Below are 22859 nucleotides of genomic sequence, written 5' to 3'. Positions count from 1 at the left end.
GCAGGAGACCATTGATGTGTGGAGTTATTTTGGTGACACTACACTGAATAATAGTTAAGTTATTGAATATTTTTTGTAGTATCTCTTTTCGGTCTTGCACTTTGTAGACGGTCCCTGCGCCCTGTCTCACAGACGGCTGACCATAGAGACCAATGTTATTTGTCCAGCCCGCAGGACCGCTCGTTTTGATGAAAATACGGTTGTAGCTCGTTGTCTACCTACTACGGTAGGAAAGAGTCGTCGTTTGTGTTTGAACAATGTTTCGCTTATGAGTTATTGATCCGGGAAGTTCGAATCTGTGAATATATTGCCAACTCCAATTTAACCGAACAAGTTATAGTTCACAGTGATGTTGCCAAGTCTGAGCTCCGTCGCCACGCCTCCAGGAGCGCAGCCGCCCACATCTTCTCCCTCCCTCCGGCCGGCTTCACTGCTAGTGACATTCACCCGGAACCTGCCAACTAGGTGGATGTACACTGGGTAAAAAGGAGAAAGAACACTTGACATCAACTCTCAATCCACTGGATTCACCAGCTGAACCCACAGCCGGTTCATTGTCGGCTCTGGACGCAGAATTACGCGCGGCTACAGGACAACAAGCCACCGTCAAACATTAAATAACAGGATCTTTTTATTTTGGTGTGTTTTGCAATATTATGGTGACATCTATCCTTCTCTCTTTCGAGTATGTGGAATTTCATCTGTAAAGTCTCCCAAAAGTGATGTACGGTGTTGAGCCAGGCGATACGATCTCCGCATAAACTTTCCCTCACATCTCTCCATTTCTAAACGCTCAAAATCCTCCTGCATTAAAATGCAAATCCTCCTCTACACAGCAGTGTTCTTTTACCTCAAGGAGTCAGCCAGCACGGAGCCGAATTCCAAGTGTCCGACGCGGTGCGATGTGAGTAGCTGTCCGAGCCCCAGCTGCCCCAGCGGCTACGTACCGGACCGCTGCAACTGCTGCCTGGTGTGCGCCCAGGGAGAGGGAGAGCCATGCGGCAGTAAGGACGACCTGCTTTGCGGGGACGGACTGGATTGCAAACACACGGCGGGCAAGCGGCTCTCCAAGAGCGTCTGTCTGTGCAAGTTCAGCCACGAAGTGTGCGGCAGCGACGGGAAGACGCACAGCAACGTGTGCCAGCTGAAGGCGACCAGCAGGAAGGCTCTGCAGCAGGGACTGCCAGGCATCACCCAGATCCATAAAGGACCGTGTGAGACCAGCATAGGTACGATTTATGCAGTTGTTTTGTTTTGTTTTTTGTTTTTTTTGTTTTTTTGGTATTTGGTATACCAGTGAGTGAAATTATTTGTGGGACCCGAAACAAAGCCCCCTTTTCAAACTACTCCTGCCACCCTCTTTAATTTTGATTTCAATATAATGGTAGACACACAGTACACAACTTTAACATATAAATGAACGTACATTAAATACAAGCCCTTGCTAAGCATTCACACATTGCTAATTAAGCCTTACAAAAGCTCAGCACTCAAGTAATGCTGGAAGGTCAAGTCAGTGGTACTCTACAAGGCATTTGGACAGGTTGAGTAAGCAACATTATCTACCCAAAACAAAAAAATACACACTCAACAGAGTATAAGTAAAGTATTAAGGGATTATGAATGATGAAAATAGCAATTATTTGCTATAATTACCCCATGACACTTAATTTGTGTAAAGGGCTCAATAGGATCTACATGTTCAGCAATAAATCTAATATCTGACATAAGATCATGTTAAAAAAATGTTTGAATCGATGTAGATTCATGGAGATAAAAATTTATGTAACACTGTGGAAGGAGAGACAGGTTAGCACCTTTTCAACATCTGCCTCGGAAGTTTCTCAAACTAGACAGCTAAAGAAATCTGATTTCAATCTGTTCTGAATGCTTCTTGGGTGCATTTTACACTTTGCTGACAGAGATTGGAAGTGTAAATGTGATTTTTAATTCTCAAATACTGATGTTAGTGTCAGCCTAAAGAAGACAGAATCAGTCAGGCTGCATTGACAATATCCAAACAGGTTACAGTTTTTCTGTTATGCGCAGTGCAAACATGACACTGGTTTACAAAATAGTCTAACGAAGTCCATAATGCTTTTCTGACAACTGAACTATAGAAATGTAGACAGTGTTTCCCACAATATCATATTAAATCAAGAGCAAACTGGTCTCAATAAACTGCCCTGTATCTTTTTTCAAACTGTCTGTACATTGATATGAGCCAGATTTGGTCACAAGAGTAATGCTTCACTACTCCAAAAAACACTGGTTAGAGGGCAGGTGCAGATTTATCAGCCTGTTAAAGCAGACCTGAGCCAGTTATTTAGACAGTGAGAATTAACCACACCTCCAGTAAAAAGACTGTTATTCTGTCCACCAGACTGGATTAGAAAGTCCCTCAACCCAAACACAGAGTTCATGTGTTGAACAGTGGGACGATGAAGGCCTCTGTAAACATGAATGTATTTGTCAGAGGGTGGAGTGGCTTTGTGAAATGATGTTCCTTTAAACAGTATGAGGAGATTCTATCTCAGCATTTGTGGTGGCCAGACAGTTGAATAAGTTCCTTGTAAAGGGAGGGGGGTCGCTCCATAAACTGTGTTCATAGCAGTTTTGAGTGACACTGCTTTCAGACTGATGTAAGACCAATACTGGTGTGTTGGTAAAAGGATGACTTGTAAATGAATGACAGTTTCATAATGGTGTATTCCTTTTGTTTTTGTTTTGCACAATCGTTCTTGGCTCAAAGATAATGTATCCTAATCACTTTAATGATCCTTTGACTTGTCATCTAGCACCACCATCAGGTCAAAACTCCACTGGTCCAATACAAATGACTTTCCCATCAGATATAGGTGCATTATGGGTGTAGTGCTAATAAGCAGATATTAGCATGCCGACAGACTAAACTAATTGTAAAGAAGTCAGGGAACCAGTTCTAGTCAGGTTAGCCACAGTTAGCCTTTGTTAAACAAAGCCAATTAATAACAACACATCACACAGTATTAATGCGCATACAGACACTTGGAAAGTCGTTGGACACAAGACGGATTTTTGAGAAACAAATAAAAAGAAGTGCTAATAAAGAGTATGCACTACAGCTTTCGCACAGTTGATGTGCCAAGCAGCCATCTTGGATTTTGAGGTCCGGGTTGGTGAGGTGCGTCCGACTTTCCAAGTTGTTCTAGTTAAAATTGCCAACTTGGAAATTCAATCACCCAGATGGAGTGCACCATTAGATGGTGAATATGGTAAACATTCTGTACTTGTACACTTCATGGTTTTGCAACAGTCTACTGTATGTCTCGTAGGCTGATCTATAAGGTATCGGGTATCAAAACAGTGTTATTTCAGTCAAAGTATTGTTTTAGTATTGAGTATCGTGATGCTAAAATTGGTATTGGTATCAAAGTCAAATTTTAGGTATAATGACAACACTACTTCACTTCTTCATGTTACCATTGCCTTTGTGAGCTTTTAAGCAACCACTAATCCCTTGGCTAATCCCTTTTTACATTTACTTCACTAGTTGCTACTAGTTATGCTACTGCTTGCTAGGGATCTTTAAGGTGCAATTTGTAACATATAGGCAGAATTTTGTCTCTTTTTAAGACATTATCAACAGAGTGTGATGAAACATCAGTGTTGACGTTATGTCAAAGACTTCTATGTATTGTGTTGCACTGAAGTAAGCATGCTAACCAGCTAGCATATCCTGTCTCATAACACCACTTTGTACCGCAAGAAGCTGAGCTGTGGTTTAAGCTGGAAGATGTGAAACCGGCGAAGTAAAAAAAAAAAAATGAAGAACTCAAAACACATCAAGAAAGGAAGTATTTTTACACCTATTTTTCTTATTCAACAGAAAAATATAACCGTAAACTGAATTGAAGTTTCTCTCTTTTACCAAATTAAGACAAGCTATAATTGTCTCATCATTAAACACACTTAATTTGTCCTTCCACAATCACCATGACATGGAAAATAAATCCTCAATTCACAGAGCTGATGCCTAACTCTCTCACTCTCTCCTCTGCCGCTTCTTACCTCTCCTGTCCCTGCCTGACATGTATACTTGCCTTGGAGTCATAGTCCTGATTGGAGTTGCTATAAATCACCTCCATACTGTATACTCTGTCCTCAAACTGGTATCTGTCGGTCTCAGAGGGTGTGCTCAGGTCAAGTCTGGTTGCCAATTATGCTCTCCAGGAGGTGGCTGAGCCTGGTTAAGCTGATCCCCATCGACCATGGTCTCCCGTCATTCGAGGACTCCAGTCAGCTAATAGGGCCACTTTGGTTCACGGCTAACTGAGCTACTTGCTACTCGCTACAGCTAGACATAGCTACAGCAAAGTGTATATTTCTTACAAATTACACCTTTAAACAAACTGAACCTCAATGTTCACCAGTCTTTGGGCACTTCTATTCAAGTACCATTCAGCGAGATGCTGCTGTGCATCTCTGAGAGGGAGGCTGTGTTTCTTGTTTCATCTGAGCACAGTGTGGGTCATCTGTAAGAGCTGAAGTAGCAGAAAAGGATTTTGTTAACTTGATAGCTGCCAGACATTTCTGATGAGCTGACAGTAGTATTTATCCACTTTTTGCTGCCATCTAGCATTCCTGTCCTTCAGGAAAAAGACTGATTGCAGCTCTGAAATATATTTATTGGTTTCTTCAATATTTCAAGCACAGTAGCAAAGAACCTTCAGTATTCATTGTGTCCCAATGCTTTCCATTCATGTAAAAGAACCATCTAAACCAGCCCAACATCAGATGCTAATTAGCAGCAGAGCACTGAAATCACCTCAGCTCTGCCCATCCTAAATAAATACCCAGAAAAAGCTAATTGAAAATACACCATCAGTTTAACTGTTCTAATCCTGTCCACACTTCTGTACATTAATCATTTCCTCTGCTGCATAGATGCTGCATAGATGCTGCCATACATGCTGGTTCCAACAGTTTGTTGGATAGATTTATCTGTCTATATTCCAAACAGGTAGAAAGGTTACTGGTAAATGAATATCCGTCCTTCACTGCATGCTGGGTTCCTCTCTTCCTTTGTCCCACATTCTTTCCATCTCTCTCTTACACACTCCCACTGTGCAGTCTGAACTTAACTGCTGCAAAAAAAACTTGTAAAAGTAGAGCATGGTCAGTGCTGGGAGGAAGTCTTTCATACAGACTGCAGCCAAACACATCACCACACTGTTGATCAGTGCCTAGCAGCTAGCTTCCTCAAACTATATAAAGCTGTAACGTTACTGGACAGTGAGGCTGAGGCCAAATCGGGTCAGAACCCCACTCAAATTTGTGCAGTGGAGAGGTTTTTGGTGGTAAACCTGGTTAAAGTTATTTTTATGAGAATAATAGTGTGCTTTTTGAACATTAAAGCATATAAACCTATTCCAGTATTGCTTGCCCACAAACAAATGTGGACTTTGTTTTTTCAGCAGTGTTATCATGTTTTATAGTCAGCCAAAAATCACACATGTATTTTGGATTTTTCAGCTAAGATTCAGTCTTCACAACAGCAGGTGCGTGGTACAAAACTTGGTGCACTAAACAATGGCATAGTTTGGCCTACATTAAACAGCATCACAGTTAGTGTGCATTAACAGGAGGAGCATATTACCAGGGCTAATACCAGAGAATGTCGAGGGCAGATTGTCGTCTAGTTAATCAAAGTCACCCTGTAGGGACCATGAATATCCACAGTAAATTTAAAGCCAGGCAGACAGATGGACCTTCTGTTGTACTGAGGAATGGAATAGATTGAAATTACCACATGAAACTGACATGATAACATAACCCCTACAAATACACACACACACACACACACACACACACACACACACACACACACACACACACACACAAAGTCATTGCAGCCCAGCGTTGTGGCAGACTCTATTTACATTTCTTTGATCACAAACCATATATTTTGTTGGGGTTATAGGGTATGTGGCTGACACACACACACACACACACACACACTAGGTCACTGGAGCATTACATCCTTACAGGCGTGGTAAACTAAAAATAAAGTTTATGGGTGACTGACCTCCATGTTCCAACTCCCAAATTGGTTGTGGTAAATCACCCATCATGCCCATTTAGATTAGTAGAAGTGTGTTTGAAGAAAATTAGCCTTCATTTCTGAGGCACAACTGAATAATTTTTGCCAAGTTTTTTTCTTAAAGCTTAAGTAGCCCAACCTTGAAGTCTTGATAGACTACAACCATATACCATACATTTCAGTTTTACATGTGAGACTTCCTTCCAATGTGAGAGGTTCAAACACCATGCAGGTCATAAAAGCTTCCACATGTGGTATTTTAAACACACTCCATCTGGTCAGTACATCTCTCCAGGGAAAAATTTTCATAAAATGACAGAGAAAGTATTTTCTTTTGGTTTTGTAACTGCAGAGTTTCCTCACTTTCTTATGGAAGTTTATAACGTTTGGGTTTCTTGTGGAAGTTTATTACAGCCTTGCTAATGTAAAAATCTATTGACCGAAAATATTCAAAGACATGGTGATGAAATTCAAATGTTAATTCAGATAAAGAAAATAAATAAGTGATATAAATGAATTGTAAGAATTTAATGTCTGTAATTCTATTCTATTTGCATTTTCAGACTCCTGCCATGGTGATTTTTATATTACCAGTGGATCAAATTACTATGGGTAACTCGAAAAGGAGTGGCTTATAGTAGATTATCGTAATTGTAGTTAAGTATTAACATGAACTTTGCAGATCGGCTGTATACAGCTTTTTATTGTCTTGAAGTTCACTTTGGTTTAGCTCTTTTTGGTTTTATGGCCTTAATGACTTAATGTTTTGGTTCAACTATCAGCCTATTTGCAAGCAACAGTATGCAGTACATCCACTGTACACTTCCTGCCCAGCATGAAGTAGCACACAAAGTTTGAGACTAGCTGGTGAACATCCTGGGGCATTCAACAGCTAAAGAGACAAATATTTATCTCAGGAGTTGATGGAAACCAAAGCAGAGCTAAAAGGAGAAAGAATATTAGATTCACATTCAGTCAAGATGAAGTCGCCAGTTTGTTCTGCTCTCATAAGTGGCAACAAAAATGCTTCTGTTAAATAAAGACTACTTTAAAGGAAACTAGGCCCAATCCATATGCACCTCTTGCCCCTACCTAGCCTGACCACTTTGTTTTGTGTGTTCATGCCTAAGGTTAGGGTGTCCTGATTCTTGTTGGGATAGAGGGTTGATTTTCGTGAGTCAAAACATGAGTTTATTCAGTCATCGTCTAATAGAAATATGAAAGCAGACAGAAAAGGCCAGGCTGCCAACCCGACTGGATCATCAATTAACCTTACTTTTCCCCATTGTCCGCATATAGCCATTACACTGCAATCAACATTTACTTCATACTTCATTTACTGTCTGTTGCCAGTTTAACCAGCCTACTGTTAATTTAGACCCAAATAATACAGTAATGACAACAGGTTAAAACAACGTTTCTGATGACCAAATCAATCCAACACACAAGGGTTATAAATTGACTAGGTTTTTCTTTTTTAGAAATATTTCATGAATTCATTATCTAAAATGACATTTGTATTTGTGAAGACTTAAACCCACAGGCACCAGCCTTTGGTTGGATTTTGCCTGTCATTTCAGAATCTCTTTTCAGCCTAAAATAACAAACCACTTTTACTTCGAAGGCTGACTTGGCTCAGCAGCGTACAGTGCAGCTGTAGAGACGACGTGTAACTTATTATTACTGGGTGAACGGTGCAGGAGGTTACAACACGACCCTGAGAGTAAACTTGGTTTTCCACCAGTACTGCCAATATTGTGCTGTGAAGTTCTCCAGTTAAGTGCTCTGGGTTTGTGTCAGTGGTTCTGCTCTCACATGGTTTATTTGTAACGCTTTAACGTGAAGTTTCCTGTCAGGATTGGCAACTATTCTTCTACTGTCCACCCAGTGCCCTAAGGGCCCAACCTTGTCTTATATTGTTTTCTAGTTCTATTCTATTCTATTAGTAGGTAGTCTCAATTTCAGTCAGTGAGTTTTTCTTGGGCAAATCAAGTATCCTTTCAGTTCACGACACAGAAAGTCATCCTTGCCTTATCAACTAACTTCTGTTTTAAATAATTGTAACACACTTTCCTCTGGCTTATGTTAGTTAATTTGTTTCAATTATTCCTAAATCAAAGTGCTGATTGGTTATTAAAATATATAATTCTTCTTGCCAGTATAGGTCCTTCAAATGCTGCCAGTCCACGTTACAAGTTCAACTTCATAGCCGACGTTGTGGAGAAAATCGCTCCTGCTGTGGTCCACATCGAACTTTTTCTGAGGTACTGGTGCTGTGTATCTGTTTGAGTGTGTGTGTGTGTGTGTGTGTGTGTGTGTCTTAAGTTTCGCAAATGAGATTCATAAGATAAAGATAATCTATCCTCGGGTCATGTCCACACAAATGCAGAAATTTTTGTTTTCTAACAATTTGCCATCCACAGCAAAATGCTCAAGTCTCAAGAAACAAGCTAGTTTGCTAGTGTCCTTCAACTGCTGGTGAATCATGCGTGAATCTTTCTTGGATCGAACATAATTATTCCCATTAGTGCAACATTTCGTCATGATTACTTTAAGGAACAGTTATTCTCCATGCTCAAACTTGCAATAATGGAACTAGTAAAATCATTGTTGCTCTCTCATTTTCAGTGATGTTTTTATTCATACTGCAGGCATCCTCTCTTTGGTCGGAATATCCCTCTGTCAAGTGGATCAGGGTTTGTGATGTCAGAGAATGGACTAATTGTTACCAATGCCCATGTGGTCTCCAGCACCACACCAGTGTCTGGTCAACAGCACCTCAAGGTACAGAAATACTGTTTCTCCATGGTGACCTTTTACTATACGTTTCACTTTATATAATATGTAAGATATCTGCATTAAAAATGTCTAAAAAGAATTAGGCCTATATTTTGTTGAGTTGTGTACTTACATTATCCCAAATGTTTCAAAGAATGTTCAGACTCAGAGAAATCTACAATTTAACCAAGGTAACTGCATTTCATTTGGTTGCCTGTAGCATCTTAGAGTCAGAGAGTGAGGATGAATGTCGGCAAATGAGACTAAACTTAACGTCAATAAGACTAAAACATTATCACATCTATGAATGTTTGTGCCTGAGTCACATCACACAGATTTGCATCAGCAATGGTGGTTATTTAATGGCTTGTTCAACACCAGCAAAGCACATTTTCACCTCGCTTTATTTGCAGAAGAGTTTATATGCCCCAAAGAGCCAGATTAATTTACTGTACATTAGCTGTGTGTGAGCAAGCAACGGCACACATTGGGGGGAGTGTTTGTGTGTTTAAATTCAGGTCAACCTCCGACTAAACTCAGCACTCAGCAGAGACTCTGGTTCTCTCTCTTCTTTTCCCCTCTCCTCTCTGTAATGTTACTTTCATGAAGTAAAGTACATTTGCCCTCCAGCTCCAGTCAGCAGTCTACATTACAGAACATAAACACCCGACAATGGAGGTCACCTCCATGGATCACTGCTGCAGTCAGGTTGACTGCATATAGTATTACTATACTTTGCCACTTTTACTATTTGTATTAAGATTTGTGTATAGTTTGTGCTATTTATATCAAATAATGTGCACACATGTATTCATGATAAAATTATTTATTTTTGATATTTTATTTTTATCCATATCTTGTTACTGTTTCCTTTTCAGATTTTTTCTTTTTCTCATTTTCTCTTACCAGCTATAAGCTAGTCCCTGCAGGGCCTAACATGCATTTAGCTGCACACTGTATTGTATGCTCTGTGCACATGACAAATAAAGAACCTTGAGCCTTGATAATTAACAGGAGTGAAGATAAATCCACTTTTAACCCCGGAAGTAAAACGTAATCCCCAAGCTCTCCAGAGGGCAAGACACTCTATCCGCATATGTTTATGTACATTTTCCAGACATACTGTGATTATATTGTTACCATGACTTCTTTAATCTGATATCATGACAGCCCTACCTCATATATGTGGATTAAACATAAATCTATGACATGAATTGGCTTTCATATGAAATGTTAAAGTTCTTGAAATCTCATTCTTCCATTCTTTCCTGAAGGTCCAGATGCATAATGGTAATGTGTATGAAGCCAATATCAAAGATATTGACAAAAAGTCAGACATCGCTACTATCAAAATCAATCCACAGGTGAGTGCACAGCTCTATGGGGTCTCAACAAGAAGGAAATAGTTTGCATGTTTTTTCTTGTAAGAAAATGTGCAGTCATGGTGTGTGTAGTCATCTCAAACTATTTGTTATTTCACGCAGTTTCAGTTAATGCAGTGAATAACCCCAATACATATCTTGAAATGTGAATGTCAGAATAGATAGCTGACAGTAAAAAGTGATTCAAAGCTGCCAGATTCTGAATGAAATACTTTTACTTTTGCTTCCAGTTTGAGCGAGACCAGTGAAGTTCTTGGGGCTGGACAATGTTTGTTCATAAACAATACTGAACGATATGACATAAATAATAGTTCCACTTGTGGCTTCGGGTTGATTGGTTGGTTAACATCCAATTAGCTTTGGCCATTAAGAAAGCCAGAGCAAAGCACAAGATTATCCTGTGTTTGCCAGACTATTATTCAATCTATTATAAAATCTAGTAGAACATGCCTAATAAACATTGATAAAACATTTATCACATTTTTTATCCTGCCAACAAAAATTAAACATCTGTGCTAACACATTTAAACATTCATATACAAGACTTTTGAAATTTGCAACAGAAATTAGACAAACAGTACTGCAGAACCAGACTGCCCAAATCACAAAATTGTTTCATCTTTGTTTGTGGCATGCAGCTTCAAACTTCTAGCCAGATGTGCATGGTAACACTGTAGGTTGCATCCGACAGGAGGCATACACATTTTTGGTGGGGTACTTATTATCCAACACTGATTCTTGAGACTTCATGTCCCACAAAAAAAAAAGAAAACATCTTCTTGTTTAAAATAATCATTATTGATCATCTGTGGGTCTTTTGCATAAGTGTAACATTTTTACATATGTTTGTTTATAATTTTATGATTATATTATATGTTAGCACAGTTCCCACAAGACCAGTTGTCCCAAAACAAAATTTACATATTCCAGATGAAAGAGTAGAATGTAAAACACAACTAAGAGCTCAAGTGTTTACCCAAGATAATATGCTGCAGCTGAGGGATGTAGCTGTAGTCCTTGGCAACTTTTACTGTGTGGACACAGTTATGTTTCCACTTCTAACTGCACACTGTCCTTTGTCTGATAGACAATAAGTTTAACAGTAGTTGACAGTGACATTTTACTGTGTGGTTTTTAATTAATGTAGAGATTCTACCAAACCATTTCCATGTCATTGGTGGCTCCTCATAATTGCTCAGGCAAACAAATAAAATTAGTAAGTAGGTAAATAAGTTACATCCACATTTGTGTTGTTTTGGAGCTTCAGAACAGAGCGAAGCTCCCTCCATGACTCAAATGCACCGCTGATGTTTACTCTACTTTTTGCCTGACATCTGTCCAATTCCTGTTTGGCCAGATGAGATTCAGTGGATATTACTCTCCTTCTGGGAGGGGTTTACGTGCAGTCTGGGGTGTGTGTTGTGGATGATGCCGGTCACTTGTTAGTGGACTCCATTTCTGAGCAATTGTGACGCTCTGTTGCTAGCTAGAAGATAGCTGAGAAAGGCTCTCAGGAGTGAGCATGCACGTCATACGCATCACGCCAATGTCATTTTCCGAAAAAGCGCTACCTGAGGCAATTAGATTAGCAAGATTAGCTGGCCACAGGCTGATAGAGTTAACCAAAAGGGAATGTCAGATTTTTGGGCTTAACAGACTGTTCACTCATTGGCATTAAAAAGTGATTAAAAAACATTTTAAAAATACAGCAAAATTAACTAATGCCCCTTTAATGCTAATGATAAAAGTTGTATCAGTTGCAAGAGTTTCTAAATGATTACATGTGAAATAGTATAAACAATTAACAAAAGTGAATGTTTAACATTTAATAGAATATTTGTGTACTCATGGTATAGACATAATACTTTTTAAGCTCTGAATCTATGTAAGACTAAATAAATAGGAATAATTTGCTTTTACTGGTGTCTGATGGTGATGATGACAAAAAAAGGTAATGATGGGGAAAAGCATATTTATTAAAAGAAAATTACAGTCAGGAGGTTGCACCAAAATATTGTATGACTGCTGAGACCTTGTTCCATCAATACATACCTTTAGATTTCTTTATACTTAAACTATTTTCTTTTCAAAATTGAAACCTGTTTCATCCAAATTACAACAGCAAACAACAGCATTGTAGCATTCTCCTGAAGTAGATAGGACTTAAAAACATAAAAAAAAACAACTGAGAAAAACAAAATGGCTCAAGCTCGTCCAGTGAAATCCAGTCTCCAGAAGCCCTGAGATCCCAAATTGATTTGAAACACTTTCAGCTCAGCAGCTACAGTGAAGATTTTGGATATGAAAAAAGGTACAAAATAACGTCTTCTCAAAGCAGTTTGGGTTCTCTGGGATTCCAAAGACATGTATTACATCAAACAAGCTGTATGGAGCCATTTTATTTTTCTTTCAATTTTTTTTTCACATCTCTAAACAAGTACTCAGGTAATTCAGTTGTTAAGGAGAATACTGCGAATAGGTGAGCTGTTCATAAACTTTTTATTTGGGCTTATTAGGAGGAAGAATGTGTTCTTTCATCTAAAAGGTACATTTTCTTGCTTACAGTATTTTTGATTATTGCAGGCGTTTTGACCACAAGGGGTGCTGTTGAGCATTGATTGGATAAACAGGTCAGTTTGTATTGCATGCTTCAAGTATGGTCACAGGGACCTACAAGCACAGTAAAAGCATAAAGTGCATGACACATATTTCTACAGAGGGTAGGGGCAGTTGTTAGTGGCAACATTACAATAACAGGCATCAATAAAAGAGGAGAATAAGGAGAATAGCCAAGAAAGGCAAATCTTTTTTGAGATGACAAACGCTTTCAACATGTCTGTTAAGCCTTAAGGATACACGTAATACATTCCGGTGGGAAACTGTGGATGTAAACAAAATAGTTTTTCTTTATAATGATGACTCCACAGGGTAGTTTTAATCCACCCACCTAATGGCCTGCATTAGCACTCCTTCCAGTAAAACTCAAGCAGGGTAATGTGTCTTCAGATGGACATTTAATCAAGTTCACAAGTTAAACATGTGCGTTTACAGTGTGTGTCATGTGTCCAGGTTCACTGTATTGTTTACAGGACTGGGTAATGGGCTGAAACCAAGTACTTCCAGCTCAGGCACACAGCATATCCACAGCTCATACTGCCTCAGAGATTATAGGGGGATTTTCTTAGTGTGTTGCTCTGTAAATTCCCAGCTGAAGTTGAAGCAGTTCTGATTCACTGGGCTGATAGGGGCCAAAGTTGATAAACCAGGCCTCTCAAACTAGAAAAAGACAGAGAGGCACTTGTACCAAATTAGACTGGGGAAAGAAGCCATGGATGTCTGGCATGCCATGGAAGGTGTAAACACACAACTCACAAAAATCAAGTTGAGATTCGAGAATTTGAGAATGTAGCTGAGATTCTGGATAAAATCTTGAGAAGTTGCACAAATCTGCTGCTGTATCTGTTATGTATGACCATTAAAAAGATACATTTACAAAATTAAACCAGTATGAATATTGTCAAACAAGACAAGAAATTTAGATCAACCGCACTGGATACCAGTCTCGTCTTTGTCTCTGACAGCCTTTACATCCAGTTCATGCCAATGCTGCAGAGGTTTGGCATCAAGTCTGAGGAAGACTTGGATGTGTGGTCGTTTGTCCATCTGGACCTAATAGTCCATGCAAGCCCAAAGACCCAATTGTTAAGGTCCTGTGTTCCAGGTCATTCATTCCATTCCTTTTCAAACATTCTGTGTGCTTTAGGTTAGGGTCAAACCTGGGGACTGGCTTGACCCATTAATAAGCCTGACTTACCAGTTAGCATCCAGGAGTGGCATCACATCCATAACCATACATCATTGGATGTATTCCACCTTGATCATGAATTTTGCATATTCTTTCAAAATTTTAATTTGCTGCTATTAAAAGCCAGTGTTACGTCTATTCATCCATTTTCTAGGCTACCAAGCTTTCTGTGTTATACATAAAGAGAGGTTCGAGTTTATTCCTCCAGAAGCTCCCAGTTCTGTCAATGACTGTCTCTTCCAGAACTAGCCAGGTCCAGCAGCTGTCTACCGGTTAACACTAATCCAAAACACTGGCGTCTGTTAGTACAGCCAACCAAAGGCCTATTATTTGTCTGATATTTGCAATTCTCCATATGGCACCAAAACCACAAATAAAGCCAAGAGGTCAAGATCAGTGACTGGAATTAGTGGCAGTGAAGCCCAGCAGACTGCTGGCTAGCTATCATGCAAAGCAGCTCTGCCCTAAATTAATCTTTTGAATTACTATCACTAATCACTATAATAGAGACCAAAAAGTTTTTTTGTACAAGCCTTTATTTATGTTTATTTTGATGTAAAGATGGGCATTTTAACATATGTTCTTCTGGGGATTGACCAGCTTTTGGAGCCAGCTTCAAGTGGCCATTCAAGGAACTGCAGTTTTTGGTACTTCTGCGTTTGCTTATTTTTTTAGTCATGGAGGTTCTGCTACTTGGGCACAACCTGTTTGAAAGCAAATTTAGATCAGTGCATATAGTATATGCACTGCCTTGTATGATTGGTATATGCCATATACCAACAGTAAAAGAGAACCAGGGAACTATGATAGGTGTGTATCCATCACCATCTTTGAGTGTCTTCCTGCCATGTGGAGGCCACAAAATTATTAATACAGCTTTCAAATTTGAAAAAAGATTGCACATTGTATATTCTCTATCATTTGTTCCAAAAGTGCGCTGACACCATGTTGAGACCCAAGACATATTTTTGTGGCTGCTACATTTCATCAAATTTACAGATGCCATGTAAATTATGTAATGCATATTTCCCCAAAATTGTGCTGGCGAGCCTTATTTGGTATCTTTGGAAACTTGGGGATTTTCACTAGAAATTAAATACATTGCTGTGGGTTTTGATTAATTCTTGGATGGGTGGGTGATTCATTGCAAAAATATCAGCATCTGCTTTCAAAAAACAATATCAGTTGAACCTCAGGTCCCAGCATGACCTAAGGTTGACATATTTGCATTAGAACTGGGCGAGCTGGATCAGGACCAAGACAGGGAGGAGTGAGAGGAAGAAACCCAATCCAAATCACTTCACCTTCAAGAAATCCTAAACAGAGCAGTTTCAGCATATTCCCTCTCTCCCTCCGTTAAACTGCCTGTCTGCTCAGCATGTGGTTTTACTCAGCTCCATATTTTCCTTCCCTTTCTCTCCACCTCCTCAACACTGCTTTTCACCATATCCCCTGCCCTTTTCTTTGTGGATACTGTTTCACTTTTTTTTGCATTCGATACAGTATATTTTAGGCCATTTAGATTTTTCATTTATTGACTTAAATGTTTCACAGCTGTTTTGATCATTATCATTAGGCTGTAATTTGTGGTTTTTAATGCTCTATTTCACATTTGTCTTGATCACAACTGTTGATTGTTTTGACACGATTTGCTGTACTTGCTATCTGGTTTCATGGAACTGTTAAAATAGCAGGTAAAGCTTCTCAGTGTCACAAACTAAAGTTATTTACATTGCAATTCAGTTCAGTTTTATCTTTAACACACATTGGCGCTGTTTTCCTGAACCATAGTATGCAAAGTGTAGAAATGTATAAGCTTCTGACACAATGTAAAAGTAGAGAAGCAGAGGTTGCACAGCTGTGAAAGAAGGAATTAGGCAGAATGCAGCACAGATTAAGTTCAACCTTTTACAAACAGAATCATATTTTTGTACTTGCTCTAGTATATGCCTGTATGAAAGCATACACATACTGTTCACCAGTATTGTTGGAGAGAAGTGCTCCGCTGGAAACGGCCCATCAGAAACCTAACTATCAAAAGCATATGGAGGTGAACATTAAAAGTTATTACCTCAATAATCTGTTATGACTGTCACTGACATTGCAGTGCAACTATATAAATATATAGCTATATAGCTCCCCACCTCTATTCTATTTACAGCAGGATGCTGCTGGCTAGTTATAAGGATTAAATTCCAACAGAAATTAAATTGAATGTCATTTTAACCTGGTCTCTACTTCACATCCTTTGAGAAGAAAAACAGTATCCAAAAGGCAGAAATACATATTTTATGTTTTTGGCTTCAACGTGGCCCTAAATGTGCATTAATTAGTTTGAAATTCTGTTAACTCTTGAACAGATTTTCCTTCCAATTGTCCAGAGCATGTTAGGTGAACAAAATTGTTTGCTGGTGTGAATGTGAGTGTGAATGACTGATGCGTTTTTTAATGTAAATGCTTCCATAATTAACAGCTATCCTTCCACAGCTTTATCTTTCCCTTTTTCTGTTCCTTGCCTCCTCCCAGACAAAGCTGTCTACTTTGTTTCTGGGCCACAGTGCAGACCTAAGGCCTGGGGAGTTTGTGGTTGCAATCGGCAGCCCATTTGCACTACAGAACACTGTCACCACCGGCATTGTCAGCACCGCTCAGAGAGACGGCAAGGAGCTGGGCCTCAGGGATTCCGATATGGACTACATTCAGACAGACGCTATTATCAATGTAAGGATATAGCAAGCCAGACAACATGTCAGATTTCAGTCAAAATGTTTGTTAAGCAGTAGATGTTTTCTTTTTACACAGCAACACTCAGTCTAGAGTATGGTTCTGTTTCCTTTTGTTAGGTTGTAAATGGCATATTGTAAGCTGTTTGTGACGTTTGTACACCACACTATTGTTTTTTGTGTTCTCCTTCATAGTATGGAAATTCGGGAGGACCTCTTGTCAATTTGGTAAGCTTTTGACACTTTCATGACTGCTGCAAAAATACCTGATATAAAGTGCACAACCACTGCAATTGTCTTAGTGCTGGCTTTGCTAACATCAGAACATAGGCCCATTCAACTCTCACTCCTGATAACCTCAGAAACCTTTTTTACAATTGTACTTTCTTTAATTTGCCATGAGGCAGGAAATCATCCTAACAATCTCAAAATGTGAAAAGTCATTATTAATGTTGCCCTACTATGTCTCTGTAATTTAGGATGGCGAGGTAATTGGCATCAACACCCTGAAGGTTGCAGCAGGAATCTCATTTGCCATTCCCTCTGACAGGATCACTCGCTTCCTCAATGATTCACTCAACAAGCACAGCAAAGGTGAGTGATGTCACTAGGCTAGGTTTAAACAACTGTGAGTATCCTGTTGAAAAGAAACTTATTGGCGTCTCTTTCAGATGTAAGATCATCAAGGAAGCGTTTTATTGGGATCAGGATGCTGACCATCACACCAGCGTAAGTCTGATCTGATGATAATTATTGTGCTGATGGGAAATATGGCAAACCAAGAGAACAGATAAAATTGAGTGATGGCTTCTGCCCTTCACTTAGTTCACCCATGCCCTTAGTTCAAATTTATGTTGGCTCAAAACATGCACTGTGCTTTTTCTGATAGTGTAGCTTCACAATGCCTTTTAATAATCCTAATCCACAATCCTTGTGGGCCGTAGTTGCCTTGGTAAACACACCGTCACTTTGGCTGTCGCAGCTGCAGTGTCTCTGGGCTCATTATTGTAAGTAGAGACAAGCTGGGTGGAGGTGTAGAAGTAGGGCAGCCCCACCGGCAGCCAAGTCCAGAGACACTCTTGCAGAGCGGTTCCGGAGGATGAGTAACCCCAACAGGAACAGCAGAAGTCCGGGAAAAATCTGAGGTGATCCATGTGTTTATCTGCAAAACTGCAGCTCAAAAACCACCGAAAACAGACATTACCGGAGCTACTGTGTGAGTTAACAGTTTGAGTCAAACATGGAGGATGTAACCAACCAGAGATGAAGCTGGGTGGGTCTTGTGAGAACTCAGGTCAAGCGGTCTGTCTATCAGTGATCTTTGGGGGTATGGAGAGGGATGGCAGGTTTCAAGGGGGTTGCATTTTGGTAATTTGGACTTGCATTTCTATCGCGCTTGTCCAGTCTACTGACTTTACAATACTTTTCACATTCACACACACATTCATACAATGATGGCAGAGGCTGCTATGTAAGGCTCCCTGTCCTAATTGGGAGCAATTTGGGATTCAGTATCTTGCTCAAGGACACTTCGACATGCAGCTTTACAATATTTGTGGGGGATTCGAACCAGCAACCTTCCGATTACTAGATGACCCGCTCTAGCTCCTGAGCTACAGCCGTGGAGGTGGTATCCTCCTTGTCCCCCCTCAAATCGCCTACTGGTCCCAGCCCTGCTATGGTGGCATTAAAATTACTTAAGAATTAATGTCAGTGCCCACATTTTCTCCCATTACAGAGATTCTGGTGCATGCAGGAACAGCACAGAGAGCAAAATGAATTAGAAATCTTGTCAGCACAAAATCTTTAGCAGCACAATGACCCAGAAAAGACTGACTTGTGTCTCATGACAGTGAACATACTGTATATAGTAGATGGTAACAGGCAAGCATGACTGCAGCAGGTTGGCTGATTGTTTTATTGAAGCTGTGTAACTTTTTACTGTTTCCTTCCTACTGTGAATATTTGTAACTGAAAATGTCAGATTATATTATATTATATTATATTATATTATATTATATTATATTATATTATATTAACTGTGAGCAGAGTGGTTAGTGCTGCCTCGAGCAAGAAGGCCCTGGGTTCGAGACCCGACTGGGGCAGGGTTGGAGTTTGCATGTTCTCTCCGTGCCTGTGTGGGTTCTCTCTGGGTACTCTGGCTTCCTCCCACAGTCCAAAGGCTCAAAATGTTACTCCAAAATTGCCCGTAGGTGTCAATGGTTGTTTGTCTCTACATGACAGATGATGAATGAATAATTTGTGAGCTCAGAACTTGACCTTTCAAACCCCCTGCAGTTTGCCTATTGGTCAAACAGGTCAGTGGATGATGCAGTCAACATGGGACTACATGACATCCTGTAACACCTCGACTCAGAACAACTTGATGCTGAAACTAACCCTGTACTGACTAATTGTTTAATACATTACGTAGTTCATGATGATTATAGAAAGACAAGAGTCAACTACAAAAACTGATGCTTGCACAAAAAAAAAATTTATTGTGTGAGGTCAATGGTAAAACATGGATGAGGAGTGCTAAAAAATAATGGTGATGTTTATTTCAGCTCCTTTGTGATTGTATTTGTTTGCGCAACAAAATAAATTCCCACCCAAAAAATTAACCTCTGCAAAGCCTTGGATGATTTTATCAAGACATTTTTCTCATGGTACACTTTTACATACACACGCTATATTCGGCAATAAAAGAGGGGACTTTTCATTTGTCTTTTGTGGCCGTTTTCATGTGAATGTAAATGTTTTGGATAAATTTAAGGAGTGCCTATGGTTTGCAGGGTTCCACATTTGATTGTGTGTTGTGCAGTGTGGGACTCGCACTGGTCTTGGTCTTGACCTGGTCTCACCCTGCCTTGGTCTTGGTCTTGATTTGGTCTCAACCTCTCCTAGTCTTGGTCTTGTCTTGATCTTAACATACTCTGGTCGTGATTGTGGCTTGGTTTACGTGGTCTTGACTCCAACACTGGTTTATTCACCTCTTGGTTCCTGAATTAAAATAGTTAAATCTCACAAATATTGGGAAATTTGTATAGATAATGGACCTTCTGTGAGAAAAGTGTTTGTTTGTTCCAGGTTAATTGAAGAGCTAAAACAGCAGAACCCAGACTTCCCTGATGTTACCAGTGGGATTTATGTCCATGAAGTCATTCCTCACTCACCTGCACATAAGTACATTTAATTCATTCATTATTTTATCAACAAAAGCAAAAAAACAAACGCAGTATAGAGTTTACTTTTTCTTTTTAATTTTGAAGTAAAGTAAAATGGTTTCTCTTCATCCCCGTCTTCGTCTCCAGAGGTGGTATCAAAGATGGTGACATTATTGTGAAACTGAATGGCAGACCTTTGATGACCACAGCTGACCTGCAAGGAGCACTGCAGGAGGAGACAGCCCTGTTGCTGGAGGTCAGGAGGGACAACGATGACCTTCTCTTTAACATTGAACCCGACGTCATCATGCAGTAGACGTGATGTTTGAGTTAGACCAATCTCTTTTTGTGAAAGAACACTTCTCATGATGACTCGATGGAAGCTCTGTGCAGTGGAATGTTTGTCAAGTGCTCACATTAACTGTTAACTGTACCAATGTAATAGGAGCCAACAGACAACTTGGTACAATGCAGTTTTGGTATCAAGGATTTACAGCTGTGCCCCCCACCTATTCAGACCAGGTCAACATTGAAACAAGTGTAAATATGTACTCCCTTCCCACCCCCACCCCATTTAATGTATGTGAAATACTTGATTATTTGACTTGGTTACACCTTTCTCAACCTGTAGACACATTTACTGTACAAGTACCTAGAAAATATGTTCTTCATGTGAGGCAATAGTGGTGGTTAGGTAGCCTCTCATGGTGCATCACAAAAATTAAGATAAATGCAAAGTTGATGAAGGTTCTTTCCTGTTAAATTGATACATTTGCTGTTAAATTTATAGAAGCAATGATGATGTGCAGATAATTAAATCAAGGAATTCGCGCTTAAGCATTTTCTTTATTTCTAAAAAGGTTTCTTATGACTGGGGGACATGATCATAAGCATTCAACAAACCACTCTGGCTAAAATTCCAGAAGCCAGCTTAAGATAGAAAAACAGTGTTTTTGTGTGTGTACGTTCCATCTACAGCCCTTTCACAAGTGCTAGATAATTGCTCACCCCTCATCCATGGGTGTATCATTAAACCTTTCACAGCCTGTTTGATGCAATGTCAAAGTTGAGAACCTCCGGGTCAACGTACTATTTGATACTTGACAGTCCTTCATAAGCACAAATACTAGATGTTATGTTATTTGTACTGTATGTAAGTTTGAATTGTGAAATTAAGATAAATGCTCCTGTAGAGGCAACAAGTCTGTATGATATGTATGATAAGATGTTTCTTATTGGTGGAGCTGACTGTTACCATAGAAAACATTTGTCACACCTGTGAAAGTCAATTTGGCCAGGGAGTTACTGCTTCCATGACATACATTACATATGCCATGACAAATGTTACATGTACTACAGATTGATTTCTTTCTGACATGCTGCGTTCTTTTAGAGACAAGGAAAAGTGTAAAAAAGTCAGGCCATGCACTTGTGTTTGTGAGTTAGTAGTAACATTCTTTTCAGAGAGTTCACGTAGATAAAGCACTGAACAGCTGTTAGGAACCTCATATCCTAGTATTTACTTTAGTTCCTTACATACCATTTCCCAAAATACCATTATTTTCTGACATTTCCAAAGAACATGTTAATGGTCTACATCAAAAGACCCACATTCTCGCCGACATTTCTGACGACTGTGCAGCTGCTTACATTTCAGTTTTGGTGTAATAAAGAAACAAATCAGATTCTTCCATGAGAATTCCCTCCAGCCTCGCAAATTAGTGGATGAATGGTGTATCTTGCACATGTTATACCAATCTTCATCTGTAATTTCTACATTGAGTCCTTATCCCATTTCACCTTGATATATTTAGTTGAATGTTTTGTCATTAGTATTTAATCTTTGATATAATGCAGAAATTATTCTAATTATGATTTGGATAACCCCATTCACCTCCTTGGAAATATCTGATTTGATTTCTTTTCTGTAATAGTCCCTTAGTTGAAGGTATTTATAAAATTCATTCTTTCCCAATTCATAGATTTTCCAAACTCTCCAGCTCCCCATTCTTTTCCAAAACATACCAAGCTATTATTCCTTTTGCTACCCATTGCTTAAATCCTTGGTCATATTTTGCAGGTTTGACATTTCTATCGTAAGCTACCCTATTTAAATATTTTTGCCTCATTTTGAATCTTATACATTTCCAATACTTTAAACCACAGATATAATGTGTGAATTGTTATTGGATCCATATTAAATTTCCATTTCTTCTTCCTTCCTTTTCCTTGTATAGTTTATTATCTCCAATTATATTCTGAATTGGAATTTGGTTTATTTATTTCTCTATATCTTTCCATTTTACTCTAAATTCTGTCTTACACCAATAATATATAGGTCTCAGTTGAGCAGCATAATAGGTAGGTAGCTGGAGAGTTCTATATTTGACTCTAGTTCTCTTTCTTGATTTAAATAGTTATAATTTGCTTTAAACAAGTCAGAAATATTTTTAGTGATCATCACACCCAAATATTTAATTGATTTTAGATTCCAATTAAGGTCATATGATTCCTGGATCGTTTTTGATGGAACTAATTGAATGCTAATATCTGAGTTTTAGAAACATTGATTTTATACCCTGAGGGATGACCAAATGATTTCAGGAACTTCATCAGATTAGGAAGCGTGTGTTTGGTTGTTCAAGGAAAGTTATTTTGTCATTGGCAAAAAGCCCTTGAAATTGGGCTTTTTACCGATGACATAATAGCTTTCCTTGAACAACCTTTTATTGTGACTCCTTTGAGTTCTGTACTTTGTCAGACTGCTTGAGCTAAAGGCTCAATAAAGATCGTAAATATATTTGGCGACAGAGCACATCCCTGTCTGGTCAATCTCTGCAACCATATTTTATCTGTCAGATTTCCATTCATTTTAATTCGAGCAGAATGTTTTTGATAGAGTGTTTTTATCACTTTACAGAT

General features: G+C 39.1%; 1 protein-coding gene across 1 annotated transcript; it reads left to right on the top strand.

The window, feature by feature from the left end:
• The first annotated feature begins 217 nt into the window (after window positions 1-217).
• On the top strand, window positions 218-20774 carry LOC141004171 (serine protease HTRA3-like). The gene is made up of 10 exons (XM_073475672.1): window positions 218-1229; window positions 8247-8346; window positions 8734-8866; window positions 10135-10224; window positions 16574-16768; window positions 16966-16998; window positions 17250-17364; window positions 17442-17499; window positions 19861-19956; window positions 20085-20774. The coding sequence occupies exons 1-10, from the start codon at window positions 815-817 to the stop codon at window positions 20251-20253; spliced, it is 1404 nt and encodes a 467-aa protein (XP_073331773.1). The 5' UTR covers window positions 218-814; the 3' UTR covers window positions 20254-20774.
• The last annotated feature ends 2085 nt before the right edge of the window (window positions 20775-22859 follow it).

Source organism: Pagrus major, chromosome 10, assembly GCF_040436345.1.
Source record: "Pagrus major chromosome 10, Pma_NU_1.0".
NCBI classification, from domain to species: domain Eukaryota; kingdom Metazoa; phylum Chordata; class Actinopteri; order Spariformes; family Sparidae; genus Pagrus; species Pagrus major.
The sequence above is the reverse complement of the archived record's forward strand: the minus strand, read 5'-3'. Positions and strand labels throughout refer to the sequence as shown.

Excerpts from the sequence above, each read along its gene's own strand:
- LOC141004171 (XM_073475672.1), top strand. The coding sequence starts at position 815 with ATGCAAATCCTCCTCTACACAGCAGTGTTCTTTTACCTCAAGGAGTCA. Across the intron at positions 8,347-8,733 it reads CACATCGAACTTTTTCTGAG|GCATCCTCTCTTTGGTCGGA; the intron begins GTACTGGTGCTG and ends TTCATACTGCAG. Across the intron at positions 19,957-20,084 it reads CCTCACTCACCTGCACATAA|AGGTGGTATCAAAGATGGTG; the intron begins GTACATTTAATT and ends CTTCGTCTCCAG.